Source organism: Netta rufina (assembly GCF_964035555.1).
Source record: "Netta rufina genome assembly, chromosome: 17".
In the NCBI taxonomy this organism is placed as follows: Eukaryota; Metazoa; Chordata; class Aves; order Anseriformes; family Anatidae; genus Netta; species Netta rufina.
The window spans coordinates 13,388,874-13,409,959 of NC_140141.1; the positions used below are offsets into that span (position 1 = coordinate 13,388,874).

Consider the following 21,086-nt stretch of genomic DNA (forward strand, 5'->3'; position numbering starts at 1 on the left):
CTCAGCTTTTCCCCAGAATAAGATTCAGCTGCTGGCAATGCTGTTTGAAAGAATTTCCGAAAGTTTGACTTAATTTTCTGCCGAACCGAGGGTAGTGGCTTGCCTGGTTATTCCACTTCGAGCCATGCCGCTATCTCTTGGCGTGTGCATGCTCCGCACATCCTTTCCTATCTGTGCAGCTGCAATAAGCTGCCGAGCTGATAAGGGAGCAGATCGGTATCCGTCCTGCAAAACCCAGCGCGAGTGGAAGTTCAGTGTTCCACCACGCAACCACCAGACACCGCAGAGCATCTGCAATTTACTTGGTGAAGTTCTGCTGACACGAGCTGCTCTGCAAGCTCCCTAAAGTGGAATTTGTCGCTATCATCTCCACACCTATCGCTGGAAAAAACAGATAAACCCCTGAGTGGGGAGACCTGGGTCTGACCTCAGACAGCACTGGGGCTTTTGCCCCTGGGCTCAGTGACTTTTTCCAAGAGCGGGCGCTGGTACTTTTAGCTGTGAACTTTGTTTTCCGATGGCCTTGCGGTGCTGTGGCAGCGGTGCCCTCTGCACCAACGATTGGGGTGCTTTTACTGAGCACACGACTGCTTCCTCCCTGAAACTCGAGTGACTCTCAAGATGTAGATAAGTGAAATGGCAAACGCTGTGCTGCAGGTCCTTGGCTAGGGGACGGGGCTGATGCTGCACCTTGTAAATGCCGCCCACTCTTTCCCTGGTGGGGAGCAGCCTTCAGATCCCAGAGGGAGACCAGTAAAAGCCTGGGATTTATTCCCAGCTTGCAGTGCCATCCCACACCCTCTTCACGGCCCCACAGAAGCCAGTCCCCAGGGCATCGCGTCCCCGCCATCTCCTAGCGACAGGGACGGGTGCCAAGAGCCAGAGAATTCCTGGATGGCGGCGCCTGGGCCCCGCAGCCTCTCGGCTGCTTTTCGGGAGCACCTGCGTCTCCTGGGCCTGCGGGACTTCCCCTGCGGCCTTGGCAGCTGGGTAGGGGCTGGGGGGCATGGTGGGATGGGGAGGGCTCCACAGGGGGCAGGGGGTCTGTGGGGTGCTCACTGCCTCTCCTCTCTCTGCAGAACAAGTCCCGCTTCGGTGTACACACGAGCCCCTCGGGGCAGGAGGAGGATGAGGACCTGCCGCTGGGCGAGGAGAGCCCCCAGGCTCTGATGGAGCTGCTGAGAGACCCGCACAGCCCCTGGGCCCTGCCACCGGGCTGCAGCCCCCAGGACCAGCAGCTGCGGGATTTGGCTGTGCAGGCACCCCAGCTTGTCAGCGGCACCCGCGTCCTCCAGGTCTTCAGGTCCCTGCGGATCGTCGGCAAGGACGTAAGTGCAGGCTGGCAGGCAGGAACGGGCTGGTTCCCACAGAGCTGCCCACCTTCAGACCAAAAAAACACATCTGCTGAGGGGGAAAACATCCTGGGAAAAGCAGTTTCCACAACCCAGGGTCTCCCCAGATGCTGCTATTGCAGCTGGGATCGAGCTGCTGGCAGCCCCACTCGGTGTGTTACACTGATCCGTGCTACACGTGCATCACATGGATCAACACCACATCTCTGCGTCACCTTGACCCACATGACACGAGGTGGTTCAAGGTCACGGTGGCCAAACACAGCTCTTTGTAGGTAGAGGAAGTCGACGAGGATCTGCTGCAGTTACAGCACCTGGAGGAGCTGATACTCTGTGCCAACCAGATCAGCAGGGTAACCTCGGCCAACCTGCCCCGGACACTGAAGGTGGGTGAGCAGAGTCTTGTGACAGTGGGATGGGGAAAGAGATCCCATGTGGGAACGCTGCACAAGCTGAGCAGCTCGAGGGTGCGCCAGGAGCTGCTCGTTGCAAAGGGTGTTTGTTGTTTCCTCTGTCCTGGGCAGGTCCTGGAGCTCTGCTGCAACGCTGTGGCTGATCTGCAGGAGCTGTGTGCTCAGCCCCCTCCACAGCTGCAGCACCTGGGGCTGGGGTACAACAGGCTGTGCGGCCCCTCACAGGACAAGTACCTCACTGCAGACTTCTGGTAATGCCACAGGCTAGCTACTGGGAGGTGGGCAGATGGGAACAGATGCCCCCAAGCCATCGAGATGCCCTGCATTAAGAAATTGCAGCCCTTCAGCAGGTGTTTTTTTTTTTTTTCTCTGCCTCCAACACCCCATCAGTGCAGAGTGGCTTGTCTCGGTTTGCTGCCTTCTGTCTCACGGTTTGATGTGAGCTTGTTGGGGCAGGGTCTGGCTTTGCTCTTCCCAGTCCCTGCTGGTAGTCTTCCCTGGGGAAGGGTGTCAAGCTCAGGCTGTATCAGTGAAGGATGCAGTGGGGTAATTAATGGATGCTAAAGAAAAAAAAAAGGTTTTGAGTTATGGGGCAAACTGGCAATGGACTATGTGAGATTATGCTTTTGGATTCCCCACTTTCACCCAGTTTGTGCCACTGCAGGTTGTTGTGCTGAGGAATCAGGATTTCTGTTTCTTTTCTCGACTCAGGGCAGCAGTGCCCTCAGCTGGACGTTGTTTGCCTACCCTTACTGCTGGATTCTCTCCTTTAGGCCAAATCTCATCTCCCTTGACCTGAGCTTTAACAACTTAACAGAGCTGCTGGAGCTGGTCTCCCAGCTTTCCAGTCTGCAGAAGCTCCGCGTCCTGGTGCTCCAAGGGAACCCTCTGGCTCTCATTCCTGCTTACAGAGGCTTTGTCATGGACGGCCTGCCCCAGCTGTCCGTCCTGGACGACATCCACATAGAGCTTGACGAGAGGCAGCAGTTCCTTGGTTTGGCGAGGCAGCCAGGTGAGGCAGGCAGGGGACCCTGCAGCAGCACGTTTATAATCGAGGTGGTTTTAGCCTTAATCAGGTCCAAAGGTTGCAGGAACAACCCAACCCTGTCCCTGTAGCTCTGGCTTGGTGTCACGGCCTGCCCCCGTCTTTGTTTGCCAGACACAATCTGGTTTCACGCTGTGTGTTTCCCTCTTGAGCTGCTGAAAGAGGAACATCTCTGCTGACATTCCTGAACATCTGGGAAGATGCTGACGTGTGCTGCAGTGCCAGCACAAAGTGGTGCCTGCTCCACAGTGTGACACATCCCAGGCTGGGACAAGATCCCAGGGCCTTGGGGGCACCAGGGAGAGGGAAGCCCCTCTTGGTGACCTCCCTTCAATGAATTTATGCACGGAGTGTGCTTTATTGAGTCGAAAATGTTAACCAGGGAGGCAAAGCAACCAAGCCAGATGTTTGCATGGCTTTGGAGTGACCCCACGTGGCTATGGCTTGTCACAGCACTTGGAAAGGGTGGCAGAGAAGGATGCTAGGTGGTGGCATCCTGGAGGCTTCCTCTTGCTCCGTGCCTTCCTTGCTCCTCAGCAGGATTGTCTTCCCTTTAGAGCTGATAAGAAGTGAAGCGCAAGTGGTTGTGAGCATTGGGAAGATCAAGGGAGTTCCTGATCCCAGCACTCTCCAGGAACTGGAGGTTGACACCAAGGCAGCGGCGATCACCTACAGCTACTGCGTGACCTACGAGTTCACAGAGGGAGAGGAGGTGGAGGACGGTGGCAGCGCTGAGGTTGGTGTTTAACTGAGCTCCTGAAAACAGGAGGCTCTGGCAGGCCACAGCGAGGGGGACTTCACCTCCAGGCTGCAGAGCAAGACCATTCATAATGAACCCGTCATGGGCAACAGTAAGCCAGGGACAAATTCCTGTGTGGCCAAGTCTGGCAGCACTCGTCTCTGTTGGCCATGTTCCCTGTCCCTCTGGGTAGTCCAACGCTGCTCTGCACATGGGAGTGCATTTGTGGCCCTCCTGCAGGTGCCACCATGCAGCTCACCTTGCTCTGCCCCTTCTCCTGATGACCAGGATGGGTTGGGGAATGGGATTTCAGAGGCAGTGCTGCTCCTAGGCCTGGTGCAGACACAGCCAGATGTGCCCTGCCAGGAGATTCCTCTCTGTTCCAGGTAACAACAATTCATCAGAGTCCTGCGGTGGCCACCCTGGGTGCGGACAGCTCTGCAAGGGACATGGGGGAAACAAAGGGCCAGCAGGAGTCTGCAGCCACGGAGGAGCTCACGGCACATGCTGGTAATGAGGAATTATAAATCCTCTATCCTACTGGTCAGGGCAGACTCATGACTTTTCCAGGAACGTGGTGGCATCGGTGCATCCCTTGCAGCATCAGCTGCAGCTGGGCTCTTACTGAGATTGATGGGTAACGAACTGGCACCAGTCTTGTCCTCTCCTCAGGAAGAAAAGGTCACCTCAATTTTTTTTATTTTTTTTTTTTCCTGCGCAGCACATTTGTTTGTCACCCCTGGAAAGCCCTGGGCAGACACCATTGACTGCAGCTACAGGAAGGAGCACACTGCCAAGGACTTGGTGGGGCTGAAGGGCTACCTGGCGGCTGGAACGATTGTCTCAGTGGTGGAGGAGAAGGTGAGTGTGTGGCAGGGCCAGATGAAAGGGGCAGGGAGGGAAAATAGCTGCTGGGGGGGGGGGGGGCAGCAGTGGCACCTCACTCCCTCTGGGAGGCACTCTGGGATGGAGGTGTCCTTGGGTGTCCCAGTCCCTGCAGTGCCAGCTCCTCTCTCCTGGCAGGTGCTCTCGTGGCCTGTTGATGCTGACTCAGAAGAAAGTGTGGTAACAAACAAGAAGGCAGGACAGGGGCTAAAGAAGGATGGTGGCAAGGTAGGATGCCAGGAGGGAACAGTGTCCAAAAACCTTCTGAGCTACAACAATAGTGATGGGGCAAGGAGGGACCTTCTTCTGTGCCAGTTTTGGGTGTCAGGGAGTATTTCTCCATCCCAGACTTCTAGACAAATTCCTTCCTGCTGTGGGAGGAGGGCAGCAGCTGTTTCACACACCCCTCAGGCTGGATACAGAGGTGGGCTTGTGGCTGGGCCCAGGTTACCTGCTGCCTGATAAAGAGGCCCCAACCCTCAGCTGACACTGATCCCATACTGGTGCTCTGCAGGGTCCCGTGCCCAAGGACAAGCAGAAGCAGAAGCAGCAGGAGAAGAAGAAGAAGAAGCAGCCGTGTGAACTCCGCAGCGACCCACCCATTCGGAGGACCCTGGGCTCTAGGAGAGTGAGCCTGGAGGCCCTGCTGGCCACTGAGGACCTGGTGGCAACTGTGTGTGACTTTGGGATCCTCATCACTGAGCAGCCGCTGCAGCCACTGAGTCTGGAGGAGAAAGTGGTAAGGAGCGTGTCCTGGGGCAGGGCGGTGGGGATGGACTGCTGGGGGGGGGGTTCAGCACGTCCTGCCCTGCCCATCTATCCCTCAGTTCCCTCTCCAAAAAACAGGGCTGAAATAGCCCTGCTGGAGCGCCACCCACCACTGCTGGCATTGTTATTTGAAATTGGCATTATCAGTAAGTGCTGCTACTTTTTGTGGGCTTATGGTAAGAAAATAGGTGAGTTTATCTTAATTTCCAAGAATGTGAAAGCAACCCCTCATGCTTCCACTGATCCTCTCTCTCTCTCAGCATGGCAACGTGCGCCAGCTGTCCTGACACTTTGTGTTTCCTGGAGTCTCTTCTCTTCTCTGGGCAGCCCCTCTGCTGTGCTCCCGCTTCCTGTCACCACTTTCTTTAGCCCATTAAATCCTGGTGCCAACCCAGGCGGTGATGACTGTCACAGGACTGAATGTGGGCACTGAATTTCAACACCGCCTGAGTGTGGAAACGTCTCTCTCCACAGGACAAGAAAAAAGGCAAAGAGAAGAGCAAAAAACTGAAAGCAGAAAGTCAGGCCAGCCGGAAAACCACAGCATCTGCCAAAGGTGAGAGAGCTGGAGCTGGCTGGGCAGAGAGCAGCGTGTGCAAGAGCAAACACCAACGGTGCCCAGCCCGGAGGCAGCCGCAGGTTCTCTGCCACCCTGCCAGCTCTGCCACACAGGACGCTTACTCACATCCTGAGCTTGGGGCTCTGAATGCTGTCATTGAGGCTGCGGGTCTGTAAGGCCAGGCACACGCCCTGGTACACACATCGTGGTGTGGGCAGCTGTCTGGGATCCGTAATAAGGTCTGGGATCCGTAATAAGGTCCTCATCCGTCTCCAGGTACTTTGAGGAGGGGATCGGTGGGCTTTCCAGCTCAGAGCCCAGGTGCCCAGCCTGCCCAGGAACAGACCCCACTGCTGCCACCCCTGCAGACACCACCCCAGCCCCTAACAGGCATCCCCTGCTGCCCAGCACGGAGGTCAGGCTTTGCTCTGTCAGCAGCATTGTTTAAACCACTTGCAGACAGAGCTCGCCCTTCCTCTTGCAGGTTATTTTTCCAGCACTCTTGTTTTGACTACAAAAATAACAGTGCCAGCACGCCAGAGGGGTAATGCAAGAGCAGGAGGAAGTGGGGGAGGTGGCTCAGGGCGATGCCAAAAGTTGCTCAGGGGTTGAGGGCAGCATGGAGCGGGCTAGGCCCCTCTCCCCAGCACCACCGGGAGCTCTCAGAGGAGCCCCGTGTCCCTGCTCTGGCCTCAGGCTGAGTTGCTAATTTAACAGTGCAATTAACCCCCCTTCCCCAAGAGCTCTGGCTGTTTTCTGTGCACCTTCACCCTGTCCACGGGAAGGACTTCAGACCCTGCAGTCCTATGCTGGCTGTGCTCGAGGAAGCCTGCCGGCCTTCCAGCTACCCAAAAAGAAGAAGAAACTCCTTGGGCCATTACAGCGTTTGTTTCCCACCACAAGATGCTGATTTGCAGTGCATGCTCAGCAGCTGCTGAAGCAGGGAGCTGCTGTCATACGACCGCCTGGTGCTTTTTTCTTCCTTTCCACCCCAGTGCCTGTGGTCAGTGTGCATGTAGCAGCTCTTCTCTCTATCTTGAGTGAGAACAACCCCCTTCTGCTGGGGGTTGTGTGGCTGAGCATGGTGTCGGGTGCACAGAAAACAGCTGCCGCCACAGAAAACCCCAAGTGGTCAGCGACTCGAGTTCAACTTGGCCTTCCTGACCCCCTCTTGCAGGTGGGGGATGGCAGCCGCAGCTGCAGCCTGCAGCACAGCAAGGTCTCGGGGTGCATCTCTCAAAGGACACGTCAAAAATCTGCCCCACGGTTTGCTACGCCCAATACCAGCAGCGTCCCGTGGCAGCGTGCTCTGCCGTGACTCATGAGTCACACACACAGCCCGACCACAGCCGGGGAGGCAAGAGGGGCCGTGGGGGCTGGTGGGCCACTCAATTGTCACCGCAGCACGCAGGTGGCATCCGCCTGTGTCACCAAAGCGTGCTCTGGTCCTTCGGTGCTCGCTCTCCATTCCCCTGGAGCTGCAGCAGCGGCCGCGCCGCGGGGCACCGGGGACGCTCCCGGCCCTTGCAGCTGGGAGCCGAGGCTGATTTGCATCCCTCCGTCGGCAAATGCACACAAATAATAAGTGCTCTCAGGGAAATCGGGATCCCTTCCAGGCGGCTCAAAGGGGAAAGGCAGCAAGCTTTGTCTCGAGCAAACAATTCGCCCAGACATTGAAGGATGCCTTCGGAAGTAGTCTCACGTAGGTCTCCTTTACCTCGCGCTTGATTTTCCGGGATCCTTGGAATGATTTATGCCTGCGTCGTTCTTTTTTCTTGGAAATTTACAGGGCAATTTCACTACAAAAAGCAAAATTGCACCCAGATTGATTAACTGCTTAAAGATTGGGCTTAAAGAAGAAGCTGGGCTTACCACCCTAACTCGTGTTCAAGTGGATTTTCCTTTAGGGCCCGGCAGTTGGTGCTAACGTGGTGGGCACAGCCCCCTGCACGCAGCCGCTTTTCAGGCGATTTATCCTACAAAGCCCAAGGCTGATTTACCACTTTCCCCAGGAAAAAGAAAAAACAAAGACTCCGCTGAGCCAGAGGAGGGCCGAGGGCTCGAGGCAGTGCCGCTGACAGTGGAATTCCAGGTGCAGCTGCTGCGGTGGCCCTCGGCTGCTGCTCAGAGCCCGGGGAGCGCGGTGGCCGTGGACAAGGCTCCCTAAGGCGGCCGTGGCTGGAGCGAGCAACGGAGGTCAGTGAAATAAAGCCCACGGGGACACTGCTCGGCTGCCGGGGTTGCTGAATCGCCAGGGCCGTGGGATGGAGCTCAGTGGTGGGTGTGCGATGTACTGGGGGGACTGGGGGTGCAGGGAGTGGGAATTGGGGGTGCAGTACGCAGGGGGAGGGATTAGGGTGCAGCGTGGGGGGGAATTGGGGGTGCAGTGTGCTCTGTGTGGGGGTGAACTGGGGGTGTAATGTGCTGTGTGCGTTGGGGATCTGGGGGTGCAATGTGCTGTGTGTGGGGGGGAATCGGGGGTGTGATGTGCAGTGGGAGGGGAGGGATCGGGGGTGCAACGTGCAGTGCGTGCAGGGGAATTGGGGGTGCAACTTGCAGCAGGTGGGGGGCAATTGGGGCTGCACCGCGCGGTGTGCGAGGTATAGCTGGGGATGCAGCGATCGGATCTGGGGCGGGGCCGGGCGGGGCGGCGGCAGCAGCGGGCAGCTGCCGGTGGGAGGAGGAGAAGAGGGGAGGAGAGGAGAGGACAGAAGGAGCCCGGCGTGGCCAGCGCTGCCCGGCTCCCGGCTGGGCTCTGCCCCCGGGGCTGGCTCCGGAGCCCGGCCCCGCGCTCCCGTCCTCGCCGGGACCCGCAGCGGTGAGACGCGCCCCAAAACCGCGTTGGGGACCGTGGGGGGGAGCTCGGGGCTGCGCCTGGCCCCGCAGTGCCGGGAACGGGAGGTGGGAGTGTGCGGCTCTCGGTGATCACCGGCTTGTCCTTCTGTCCTTCTTCGTCCCCACAGGGCCTGGATCCCGCACGGGACGTTGCGATGTATCCCAGGATTAAAAACCTGGCGCTTTATGCCTTGTCGGTCATGCTGCTGGCGTGTCTTTTTTATCTAAAGAGAGAGGCGAAGTTGGCAACATCGTCAGCAGAGCAGAAAGTGGATGTAGCAAGTCGCAAACCCAAGTCTTTGGCTCTGGACAACGCCGAACCCAGTAAGTGTTTGCCAGACTTGACCCTCGCCAACTCTTCCCTCGCCCTCCCGGAGCTTCACCGCGTCTTCCTAACGTACAAGCACTGCCGGAACTTCTCAGCGCTGCTGAAGCCTTCCAGGTGCAGTAAGGACACGTTCCTCTTGCTGGCCATCAAGTCTCCCCCGATCAATATAGAGCGGCGGGTGGCGATCAGGAACACGTGGGGGAAGGAGGGCTCCATTGGTGGCAGGCACATCAGGCTGGTGTTCCTCCTCGGGCGCTCGGAGGCCAAAATCCAAGCGCAGCCCCTGCACCAGCTGCTGGCTTACGAAAGCCAGGAGTTCGATGACATCGTGCAGTGGGATTTTGCTGACAATTTCTTCAACTTGACCCTCAAGGAGCTGCATTTCCTCCGCTGGTTCATGGAGGACTGTCGGCATGCCAGGTTTGTGCTGAAGGGCGATGATGATGTCTTCGTCAACACTTACAATATCGTTGAGTTCCTCCAGGAGCTGGACCCTGAGCAGGATCTCTTTGTTGGGGATGTGATTGCCAACGCCCGGCCCATCAGGAACACCAAGGTCAAGTACTTCATTCCAGAGACCATGTACGGAGCCCCCTTCTATCCCCTCTATGCGGGCGGAGGGGGTTATGTGATGTCTAGAGCGACAGTGCGCCGACTCCAGAGCACCGCAGAGGACACGGAGCTCTTCCCAATAGATGATGTCTTTGTGGGGATGTGTCTGGCAAAGATGGCAGTGACCCCAAAGAACCATGCTGGCTTTAAGACTTTTGGGATCCAGAGACCTTTCAATCCTTTCGATCCGTGCTTGTACAAGGAACTGATGGTTGTGCACAAGCTAAACCCCACTGAGATGTGGATCATGTGGACGCTGGTGAAGGACGAGAGCATTCGGTGTGCGGTGTCAGTAACACACCCCTACAGAACCGGTTGGAAATGAAGCTCCTGATGAGCACAGTAGGATCTTGGCTGGTGACGGATACAGGGTGCTTAAACTAAAAATCAGGTTGTGGTAGAAATGTGTCCTCTACTAACAGGCTGTACGTGAGCCATAGGGTTTTGTTTGCAGTCGGTCTTTGTCGGTGGGTTACTGAATTGTCAGGGGAAGGGGATGGGGCTGGTAGCTTGGTGAGACACGGCACAGGGGACTCGGCTCGGTTCCTCCTGGCCACGCTGGGGCCCAGGGAGGTCACAGCTGCTGCAGGTAACGTGAATGAGGTGCCACCTCCTGTGGAGGTTCTGCAACACTGAGGCTGGTGTCAGACTGCCAGCTGAATTCGGTCTCTCCTGGAAAAGGTAATGATGACTAACGAGTGACGGAGCACTTTAAATTATTTCTAACCTTTTTAGTCAAGGCAAGGGTAGAAGAAAGGCCGGTGTGTGCTGCTGCATCTGCTGCAGTGCAGCTCTGTTGTCCCAGGCCAGCAATCCCACAGGTCCTGCGGGGCAGCAGGAGAAAAGGAATGGAGTGTGGGGAGAAACGCCTTAAAAATGTATTGCCTTAACAGCACAGTAATCCGAGGGATTGGGCTCCAATTTAAGCCCTTTGGATTTTACAGAAGGTTATTACAAGTTTACTTGCACTAGAAGCTTTTGCACAAACACTTTCTGGTCTGAGAGGAGAAATATGTCCTGAGAGGTAGTTAAGTCCCAGTGGCTGCAGCTTTTCGTGCTGCGTGGGAGGTGTTTGGGGTTTATTTGCTTCATTTGCTTGTTTTCATTGGGTATAAATAAAATACAGTTCTGAAAGTATTCACAGGAATCTTTCTGGGTCTCCTGAAAGCTAGAACTAGGAGCCAAAGCATGCTGACGTCTGGTGATATTTGCATTAAAGAGTCATGGATGTTAAAGAGGATATTAAAGGGTTATGAGGAAATGGAAACTTGTCACTTCTCCTGTGAGCAGCTGCTGCTCTCTGCCCACGGTCCAGGCACGATGCATTGACACAGAAGCCGTGATTAATCTCTGAGTGCTCTGGAGTAACTAATTTGAGGACCAATCAATTCTGAAGCTGAGGTTTGCTGACAGTTTATGAAGCTTCTCAGCCTTGCTGCCAGATGTGCTGTGCGAGCAGGCAGCGACCTGGAAGCTTTAGAAAAGTCTAAGGGGAGTGAGGGGGTGCGATTACAGCAATCAGAGCTGGTTGTGTCCCAGCTGCTCAGTGTTCAGGGCCACCAGCTGTGAATTGGAGCTTCCAGAGGTGCCTGGGGAGCACTGCCAGGAGTTCCTTGTCCTGGCTGCTTAGGCTTGGAGGGCATCCTGAGCCCTGGGGTGTGCCAGGCTCCCTGGGGAGGCTGCCTGCCCCGTGCTGCTGTGGGGTGCAGTACTGTACAGCCTGGGGCTGAGGGGTTCCTGGCAGTCCTGTCTGACAATGTATTTTACTTGCGGCCTTGGCTTTCTAGAGCACCAGCTGTAGGTCAAGTTTAGCTCCACTGCGTGACTCTTACAGCACGAGTTGCCACTCTCACAGGAGCTGTTTCTGTGCTACGTGTGAGTAGGTGTGCATCTAAAAAAAAAAAACCTTCTGTGAGCCTGTGTGCTCCTGTAGCAGCTGCTACTCCATCTCACTGCAGCCCTAGCAGTGATTAATCAGCTGTACCTGAGACACTACATGTAGTTTTAGACTGATTGGCTTTGCAAATGAGGTTGAGTATCACGCAGCAAAGCCCTGCATTTCTCGGCACTGTGCCCCTGGGCACCACTGCCTGTTCCAGAGAGGAGACTGGACGGAGCGGGCTTGGTACGATGTCAACTGCTCTGGCAGCGTTTTTCTGATCCCCTCGCTGAGTCCAAATGCAAACTCAGGAACATCACACAGCGAGTGATGTCATGGCAGTTCTGGGCTTAAGTGCGTAGGCTAATTCCCCACTACGCCACTCTCACTTCTCAATGAAGGTGCAGGGGGATCTTTTCCACCCCACCTGGAAGGTGCCGTGGAGCCACTCAAGTATTTCTTTCCCTTTTTGACTTGATTGCGCTGACTAATTGCTTCCTGTTGCAGCAGTTTAGATGCGTGGGGGTAGAACCTGTGTCAAACTGTAAAACAAGAAGTTGGGCTGCAAGGGGGGGGGGGGTGGCAGGCTCTGAAAGGGGAAGAATGGCCGCTTCCCAGACTCCTGGGTTGACGTTTATCTTTCTTAAGCCATATCCTTGTCATGCAAGCGTCTGAGTGGAGTTAGTGCAGCACTGTGACAGAAACATAGCCTGTGTGCGTGTTTCAATCAGTGACTTGGTGGTTCGTCAACTGCAGCACAGAACAAACGGAGCAGATGCGGTTAGAAGGCTGACCTGAAGTTGCCTGTAGCTCTTGAGGGTGTGGCTGTGCCACTGCTACAACAAATTGGCTCATGACAGTTGGGTCTTCCCCAGTGCTCCAGCCCAAAGGCGTGTTTGGGACCTTCTGACTACTGGCACAGCAGACGCTGGCATCTTCCTGTGAGCTTTGATTTCAGACCCTGCCTTCCCCCTTGGATACAGCAGCATCCAGTGAGCAGCAGGAGCAAGGAAAGTTGATTTTGTTTGTTTGTTTGTTTTTTAAAGCTTTTACTATATAATCTAAATTTATAGTGCTGTGCAGCTGAGAATGCATTTGTTCAAAAGGCAGGCAAAAGGAGACAGAGAAAGGCTCGTGTTACAGCTGAAAAAAAATCCTAGTCAAGCAGAACTCAGTTTAGTAACAGCAACCTCACCACATGTAGTGCATCTGCTGCTAATTTATAGTGGAAAATCTTATGATTGCGTGCCTTCTTACAAAAGGTGATGAATGGGGATTAACTGACTCAAATCAGCAGCGACAGAGTTCTAGCCAGTGCTACTGTACAAAGCAATCTCAGCTAAAGTTTATATTGTCTGTACAGCTAATTCTGCAAATTTCACATGAAGCTGTCAAGTTAGAAAATGAACACAGTGAAAGACACTTGCGGTTTTAAAGCCTGCAGTGAAACATTAAGCTTACCAAAAGAGAGAATTCAGATAATTTTCCTGAATCTTGTGCTAGAAAGCACTCAAATACGTTAAACTCACTTTTGTTTGTTGCTTTATAAAGTCTGCAGCAGTTGTCACAACTACTCTGTAACCACAGTACATTGAAAATCACATCTTATGCTTCCTGAGGAAGGCAGCTGTTCTACAAGCAGTGACTCCTGGGTGAAAGAGACTGCTGGAGACTGTACTGCACTGCAAAACTTCTCCAAGAAGAGCTTGGGTAACTCCATCGAAAGTTTTCAGCTCAATAGCAAATGTTTTCCCTGATTGCAATTAAGTGCAATTAGATATAGTTGTCAGACTCAACTCTGTTACAAAGCCAAAACAGAAAACAGCACTTAATCTCTTATCTGTGTGGGCATACTTGAAAGGAAATGCACTTGCACAGTTTAATAAAGGTGTCTACTAACGTATCATTTACTTCACAGGTTAAAAATTATCACTTTTAAATACACGTCTTTGGCTGATACCTAGTTAGCCCCTATGTCAGAGAGCTCCCAGAAACACATCGCACCACGGGTAGGATCCTCCCGGCAGAGACAATGAACAACAAGCTATCCTTGATAGCAATTTTCACATTTGCATAGTTAAACACTTAAATAATCAAATCTATAATTATTACAAACGTGGTAGGCTACAAACAAGGTGAAGGCTTTTTCAGAGTCTTGGAATTGACTTGATTTGTAAAGCAAGCCTATTTAGGGGGAAAAAAATGGAATCACAGGCTTATTTCAGCAGTTTTCCACTATCCACTTAGAAGTGGGAAAACCCCAGGATTTCTGATCAATTCTCACGTACTCGAAGGTGACAGTTCAGTTCTTTTCAGTCTTCCCGGAGATAAGGGTCTTCACCCGCATCCGTACTTCCTATAACACCCTGCGGCAATGAAGACTCCTCTCCTTGAGCTTTTATCAGCTCTTCTGTCTGAGCTTCAGCTAACTTTGTCTCTGCTTTCTGGGACAGCTGCCGCACTTCTTGCACTTGTGATTTCACTAGCTGGATGTGGCTTCGGGCTGTCACTGAGGCTTGATCTGCACCTGAAAAGCAGTAATTTAAATTCATTAGGTTAGAGAGCACTCAGCAAACCTTCAATTAAGGAAGCAACTGTCTGTAATTATCACCTGCTTTGCTAAGTGTTTTGATGGCTCTTGGGCTGTATTAATGCTAAATGCATTTACTGTTCATTTACCTGAACCAACAACATGCCGACCTTGAGATTTTTGTGTCCCCTTGAATTCCTCCAGCCCAAGCAGCTTTCAGCCAGCATCTGGTCAAATTGGATCAGGTTGTGCTGCTGGGTTTGAGAACTAAGCCCAGCCCAGTCACCGTGTACTGGGAACTTTCAGTCCTTGTCTTGTCATGGAACATAAACTGGAAAGCGTGGCACTGCTGAACATGGAAACCTGTTTTCCTATGCTCCTACAGATTGTATGTCTTTTTCAACAGTTTCAACAAGAAATGTGCAGTTAGGCTGCCCTTGGATATTTACTTTTTTTGTCCTAATCTTCTTTCTCTGCTCCAATAACTTTGCCAAGTCAGCTCATAACTCAATCTCAGAGCTGTCAAGTCTCTGCATGTTTTGTGGAAGTGTGTGTACAGGGAGAAAACAAAATTCCTATCGTCCCTGAGCAAAAGGCAAATACTCTCACTTCAATAAAAGTGAATCCAGCGAGGGGCACCTAAATGTTAGCTGAAAGATTCTCAGTATTTCTGCTTCTGCATACCTGATTGATATGCAGCTTCTGCTGCCATCTCTGAGAGACGTAACGCTGTCATCCAGCTGGACTCCAGCCTCAGGTATTCTTGCTGTTTTGTTGTCATCTAGGAGTAAAATAAAGTATTACTCAGCTTTATAGATTCGTATCAGAATGCTCTTCCAAACCGTTGTGAAAAGGTCAGCAAGTGACACAACAGCTTTCTGAGCAACATAAATGAGGCAAGTTGCTGACCGAAGGGAGGTAATTGCTTACATCAACTCTGGCTCCTATCACCACCTGCCAGACTGCGTCTACTTCTTCGGAGTTCATCTTCCCAAGAAGATTTGAGTATTGCTTGTAGAGAGACACTAGGGTATAAACTGCCTGCAAAGGAATCATTTCACACAGTTACAGGAAAATCTGTAAGTCACTGATGTTGTCTCAGTGTCAACTTCTGTTAATTAGTCACAGAAATAAGAAAAGAACTAACCTGTCTGTATTTAATCCCCAGTATATACAGTGGGTAACAAATCGTTTAATAGTTACAAAGGTGCTTTGTTCTTAAGTTTACTGTTAATTTTATAGATGTTGAAAAAAGGAAGGAGTACACTGACTCCAACTTTCATACTCCAGGAGTATGTATGCATCGTTCTGGGCTTTTTGGAATCCAGAGCATGGAACTGCCCCTCTGATCTCCTGCTCTGAAAGCCTACTTGTGCTACAGGAGTTTCTTGCACACAAATACACTTGTACTGCATGAAAAGCAGAAATATAAGAGTACACTACTCATAATCAATCAGCTTACCTTTGTATACTCTGTCAATGCTTCAATCAACGCATACGTTGTTTGAGAGAGGAGAGTGGAAGTGCTGTCTGTTACCAGAGAAACTGCTCTTTTAATCAGGGCATCGTTACTGAGAGAAGAGGAATTCTGTTTCTGAAAGACAACAAATTTGCATCGTCTTTACCATGAAATTGAAGTATACGTTATTGTAACAAATAACGGTAAGCAAAAGCAGACTGTTAATTACAAGCTTGGACAGCCTAATTCTTAGTAGTGTTTCGCCTTTCTCTGTAGAACAAGCCAACATTTTTTAAGACATTATTGAAGGTAAACCCCATCTTTCTCATTTCTCTTCCTTAACAACTACACAGATAACCACCTGTGATCTCCGAGAAGGAACGAGGATGGTACTAAGGTAAACATTAACTCGTACAACGCTAGGCAAGTGGTTTTGACCGCTCCTATCTCCCTCGTGACATTACCTCAATGACCGGGACTGCGCACAGCGCCGCTCCCAGCCCCACACCCAGCGCCTGCTGCCATCGCCTGCTCCCTCCAGAGAGGCCGGGCTGTCTGCGGGCGGCCGCCAGCACGGGGAAGCCTCGTCTGCAAGCACAAAACACGGGGGTCAGGCACAGAAACAACGCGTGGGGCGGGTGTCAAGGATGAAATAAACGTGTGGGGGCTGTTCCAGGTGACCCAGTCAGGAGGAACCTTCTGTGATACATCCGTGTCTGATCCATTCTGCGATACAGCCGCGTTTGCGGATGAACAAGGTTGTTTAAGGTCCTGATATTTAATTACAGCTACAAGGAACAAAAGACAGGCACAGTAAAGCCAGCGCACTGCTGGTCCCGCGAGGGAAGGCACGCATCTCGTGCGAACACGCCGTTAAAACCCAATCGCGTTGAAAATCGGGCTTTAAAAACACACCGTTAATATTCAACCACACCGAGAATCGGGCTTTAAGACGCGATTATCGGCAGCACGAGGCGCAGGCGGTACCTGAGGAGCGAGCGGCAGCTCCGCAGCCAGCGCCCGGCGGCGGCCATCTTGGGACGGGGCGCGGCGGAGGAACTGGCGTCACGCGCGCGGCGGCCGGGGGGGGGCGGATCTGCGCATGCGCAGCGTGCGCGCGGGCGGCCGTTGGTAACGGTCGTGAGGCAGCCGTTAGTAACGGTCGCGGGGTGGTGAGGCCGTGAGGTAACTTGGCGGTCTGGTGCCCCTGAGTGGTCTCAAAACCCCCCGGGACGGCCTCAAAACGCTCAGGAATGGCCGCAAATCCCTCGCCCAGCCCCAGCCCGAGGTACCTGCTGGGCTCCCGGCTTAGAACGGGCGCGGCCCGTGCTCTTTGTGCCCCCGCTGGTGTTCTTGGGCTTTACTCTTAGAATATGTGGTGCTGCGTTGGCTTCGGGTGGTTCTGTGCCTGTGATAATCCCCTGCTAGGGTCTCCTTTATAGTTACACATGAAAAGCCTAAGTCGAGTTCAATTACTTTTTTATTTTTATTTTTATTTTTTTCCTATATACCAGAAATTCCTGCTGTTCTCTCTGAGACACTTGTCACAGTTTAGCTTTAGCAGGGCACTGCTGTACCAGTCGAATCCTTCAGCTGCCCCCACATTTAAAGTGTTTATTGAAAAGCGTTGCATGCTCAGGAGTGCCAAATGATAGCCCTATGGGTGGTGTGGTGTTGGTGCCCCCACCCCACAAAAGTGTACCTTGTAAAACCAGGGGAAACTTTGTGCTGATTTGAAATGGCTTTTTTAAGAACTAAAAAGCAATTACAGGTAATTTCTCCATCTGTGTTCCCACCCTCAGTGAGGCAGAGCTAGGCAAGGCAGGACTTGTTTATCTGAGATGTTGATCACACACAAATTGTGTCGCATCCCTCCTGTCCTTCCACCACACTCGGTGGGCTGCTGTTCCCTAGAGTTGGGCTGGGTGTGGGGTGGGACTCTCGGGACGAAGCTACTGGGAAGCTTTCAGATCTTCCAGGGAACAGGGACCAATGTCTAGGAGATAGGAAAAGAATTGGCAAGAGCCACAAAGATCAGAAAGATGTATGTGTATAGATACTTTTTTTTTTTTTTAATCTTTCCTTTTTACATAAGAAAATAAGATTATGCTTAGGCAGTAACAAAACAAAATGCTTGCAGAGTTGGTGCAGGAGGAAGGGACTGCCATCCTGTGCGCTGAGCGTGGAGCCTGGTGCTTTGGGCCAGTCTGTGGCTGCCAGAGCAGAAGGGGAGCAGTCATTTAAGCACGAGGAAGTACGTCGTCCAGCCGGCGAGCAGCAGTGCTCCAACCAGCACCGTGTAGCTGAACAGCACGAAGGCCAGCAGCTCCCTCAGGACCTTGAGGAAGTGGATGGCAAAGGAGTCTGGCATGGTTCTTCCCAGCAACACAGGGCAGGTAAGGTGTCGGGAGCTGGCTGCTGCCTTGTTCTTCTGCGCTCTATATGAAGGAGAAGCAAAGGGATAGGATGGGTCTTTCCCAGAAGGATGGTGTGGCTCTGCTGCAGGGAGAAATGGTTGTCTTTGGGAGGGTTAACAGCCACCCAGCCTCCTAAGCAAGTTGCTAATTACTGAAGTGTAAGTGTGAGGCTCGTCTTGTGTGAGCTTGTTCAGACTTTTCCTGGGTTACCAAGCTGTGTGCAGTGTTGAAAAGGAGTTTGGGATCTGAACAATATCTCCAAATCAGGACTGGTAACTAAGCAAACTAAAATATGGATGCACGCGTAGTGGTCGCTGTTGTGTAGCTAAGGACAGGTGGCCCCCAGTTCAGCCGGATCCTGATGCCTTTCCCCTGTGTCGGTGGCTGTGCATCCAGGAAGCTTCACAAGCGGAGTGTTCGCTGATGCATTACCACCAGTGTGTTCTGATAAAAGTGGTCAATTCCTCCAAGGAAGCCACCATTAATATTTAATGACATAATTGCATCTAATGGAGATACTGGCACAAACTGAGCCTTTTGTTTAAGAGTGAGGAAAACTCGGGCTTAAATACAAGTTTGCACAGAAAAATATTTCTGTCTCACCTTAAAAATAACCTTTAAATGGGAGACGCAGGGTAAGATGTTTTAGAACTCATCTTCCATCTGTGTTTTGAAGTCATATGAACACGTCACTTTAGAAGTTGCTCATTTGTAAGTTTAATATAAAATCTGAAATTTCACAAAAGTTTTTGGCTCCTCAGACTTAAATCTGTAAAGGTCCAACTAAAAAATTCTGCTGTCTCCCTGACTCGCATGTTCTTTTTAATTTTGGTCACAACCGTGCCTGACAAAATATTCCCAGTCTTGGTGAAGCACATATAGGGAATTTAAAAACAGATTTTGGATAAAACTAACTTAAAAGGATTATGTCTCTTCTAAATAGTCTAAAGCCGGTCAGAGTAAATTGAATTCCTGTTCTGCCACTTTGAACGTTTTTTAAAAAGCACGATGAAGAGTTCACAGTTTGATTAAAATTAAGTCATTCTTTTGCTTTTATTGAGTTGGTTATTTCTTTCTAAACTCAGGTGCATGTAGACATCATGGGAGCTATTGCATTTTAAAACCAGCTATGGTTTCCCAGTTGTTCAAAGCATTAAACTTTGATATTTATTGGCTTTTTGAAACTTTTAATTGTCTAAAGTAGCGCCGACAAAGAAATGAATTGCTTACCCAGGTAGATGATGGGGTCTACTTCGTAAAGTTCCTATTCCTCTGGTTCTGTTCTGCAGCTGCCCCTTGAATTTCTGGCTCCTGGAAGGTTTGTACTGTAGTTTGATCCCCTTCTGAGCTGCTCATCCGGGAGGCAGGAGCGATGAGGCTGTATTTGCAGCCCGCACAAGGACTAATGCACTAGGTGTGGTCAGGACCAATTATTATATGACAGAGCGCCTTTGCGCGCTGCGCGGCACAGCAGTACAGAGCACTCCAAATAGCTCCCCTTCCCCAGAGAGCTTTTGTCAACAGCATTCGGTGAGTTTAAGCACCATAGCTTTCCTAGTGCTGTCAGTCAAAACCTGCATTTGTTTAAATGTGCTTTTTTTTTTCCCCCTCTAACAAAGTATTGTGTCATCAAATGCTTTTTATCGTGCAGTTCAGTTACCTGGAAGACTGCTGTAGCTCTTCCTGCATTCTCTGAGAGACCTGTGCTTCTGTGGGCTGCTCAGGGAGCAAGGTGCTTGCCTGGGGATTGCCCATCAGCGGCTCAGGATAGGTTGGAACTGTGCAGACTGAATCAGGCCCTTTTATCAGAAGCGAGTGAGTGCTGAAGGCAGTCTAGTCTATACATAATTGCTCCTTCACTGCCCTAGTATCTTCTCCTGTGCACAGCCAAAAAGTCACCCCTACCTTTTAGAGAGCAAGAGCTACAACTTATTGGTGGCAAGTGGGGAGGAGGGAGGTAAGATACACGTTTATTTTTAGCAAAACTGATTTCTGAGAATGCTATATGAAAAGTGAAAGTCTTTGGGAGTGGAGGTTGGATACTGTTTGCTTTTCTTTTTGCTTGTAAATCAGACAAATGCAGCCAGCAGAGAGAAGGAAGAGTGTGTACTGCAAATCAAATCTCTTACCTACAAAGATATTATGATGTAGAAAATGGCCCCTTAATTTAATTAAGCTCTCTTGTTATCAAATTATTACCCGCATGGTCAGCAAGGCCTTAGACAGAAGCAGAACATAATCAAGCTGCTCAGGAAGCCTGTTAAGTAGTAATTGCTCCTCCAGAGAATCGATCAACGTCAAGATGGCTTTTTTGTTGTTGTTGAATAGTTCCGGGAAGAGACTTTGTCTAGTTTGTGTATCCACATGGCTCTTGCTTGGTGGTGGTGAGGGGTACGGTCTGCAAGATGTATGCAGTGTTGTTGGTAAATTAATCTACAAAGTGTTTGCATAAAGTACTTTTTGAAATAAATGTTGCCTCTAATGCTACTAACACGTTTATTGACCTAAGTGAAAAGGTAAGTAAGCTGTTGAATGTGTGCTCTGCCTTTGTTACATTATTCATTTGTGTTGGGCCACAAAATACCCTGATCAGTGCTAGTCGTTTCCTCGTGATTAATGTCTAAGACTGAAACTCAGAGTCATAACCCTAACAATGTGGGAAAATGTTTTTGTTTTTTTTCAATGCTGTACACATCATGTGGGATAAGAGAGCCAAAATGTTTGTGAAGAGAGTGATTTAATGTGTTGTTTGTTTTTTTTTTTAAATTGTTTGTAACGGTTTAATAATGAAGTGCAGTGTGAAACACAGGCCCCAGTGTTTGTTGGGAAGGGTGTGAGTATAGTGTCAGTGCCACAGACATAGGCAACAGCCCCTGCTCTGCTTTCCCAGCCCCCAGCAATTAGCAGCGCGGAGTCTTCCGGAGCCAGAAGCTGCTGCTTGCGTACGTTGGCTCAGCAATGCCAAGGCCCCAGCCCCCAAGGCCATGGAAAATTCCGCTCTACAATTCTGGACTCTGCAACAGCAAGTACCACAATTTGTAAACTGAACCGAGGAAAACAAAAAGGGGATCTGTTTTAAAGCTGCTGCTTGCTGGTCCACTGAGGCAGCTATTTTTGGGCTGCATCCCATGTGGGGAGTGCCTGTGTATGTGTATGTGTGTCTTCTAACATAAGCGTTGGGCACACTGAGGTAATTCATACTCTGGAGGTGCTTTGCAGTCGGGTGGGTGCACCTAGGCCAAACAAGCCACATCCCACTAAGTGT

The 21,086-nt window shown here is 51.4% G+C and overlaps 4 protein-coding genes across 4 annotated transcripts; 2 read left to right on the forward strand and 2 right to left on the reverse strand.

Moving 5' to 3' along the window:
• Window positions 1-894: 894 nt before the first annotated feature.
• Window positions 895-7,928, forward strand: LRRC43 (leucine rich repeat containing 43; the record flags this gene model as incomplete). The annotated part of the gene is made up of 12 exons (XM_084297085.1): window positions 895-990; window positions 1,080-1,328; window positions 1,628-1,738; window positions 1,877-2,016; window positions 2,539-2,777; window positions 3,368-3,532; window positions 3,916-4,059; window positions 4,271-4,410; window positions 4,573-4,662; window positions 4,949-5,170; window positions 5,677-5,758; window positions 7,774-7,928. The coding sequence occupies 12 exons, from the start codon at window positions 895-897 to the stop codon at window positions 7,926-7,928; spliced, it is 1,833 nt and encodes a 610-aa protein (XP_084153211.1).
• An 823-nt stretch (window positions 7,929-8,751) lies between these two features.
• On the forward strand, window positions 8,752-9,861 carry B3GNT4 (UDP-GlcNAc:betaGal beta-1,3-N-acetylglucosaminyltransferase 4; the record flags this gene model as incomplete). The annotated part of the gene is made up of 1 exon (XM_084297086.1): window positions 8,752-9,861. The coding sequence occupies one exon, from the start codon at window positions 8,752-8,754 to the stop codon at window positions 9,859-9,861; it is 1,110 nt and encodes a 369-aa protein (XP_084153212.1).
• Window positions 9,862-13,280: 3,419 nt separating this feature from the next.
• On the reverse strand, window positions 13,281-16,445 carry DIABLO (diablo IAP-binding mitochondrial protein). The gene is made up of 6 exons (XM_084297591.1): window positions 16,392-16,445; window positions 15,869-15,992; window positions 15,408-15,539; window positions 14,876-14,986; window positions 14,630-14,726; window positions 13,281-13,942 (listed from the first exon to the last, which is right to left on the reverse strand). The coding sequence occupies exons 1-6, from the start codon at window positions 16,436-16,438 to the stop codon at window positions 13,728-13,730; spliced, it is 726 nt and encodes a 241-aa protein (XP_084153717.1). The 5' UTR covers window positions 16,439-16,445; the 3' UTR covers window positions 13,281-13,727.
• Window positions 16,446-17,640: 1,195 nt separating this feature from the next.
• LOC311215993 (uncharacterized protein) lies at window positions 17,641-17,775 on the reverse strand (the record flags this gene model as incomplete). The annotated part of the gene is made up of 1 exon (XM_084297454.1): window positions 17,641-17,775. One exon carries the CDS (start codon window positions 17,773-17,775, stop codon window positions 17,641-17,643), a length of 135 nt encoding a protein of 44 aa, XP_084153580.1.
• Between the last annotated feature and the right edge of the window lie 3,311 nt (window positions 17,776-21,086).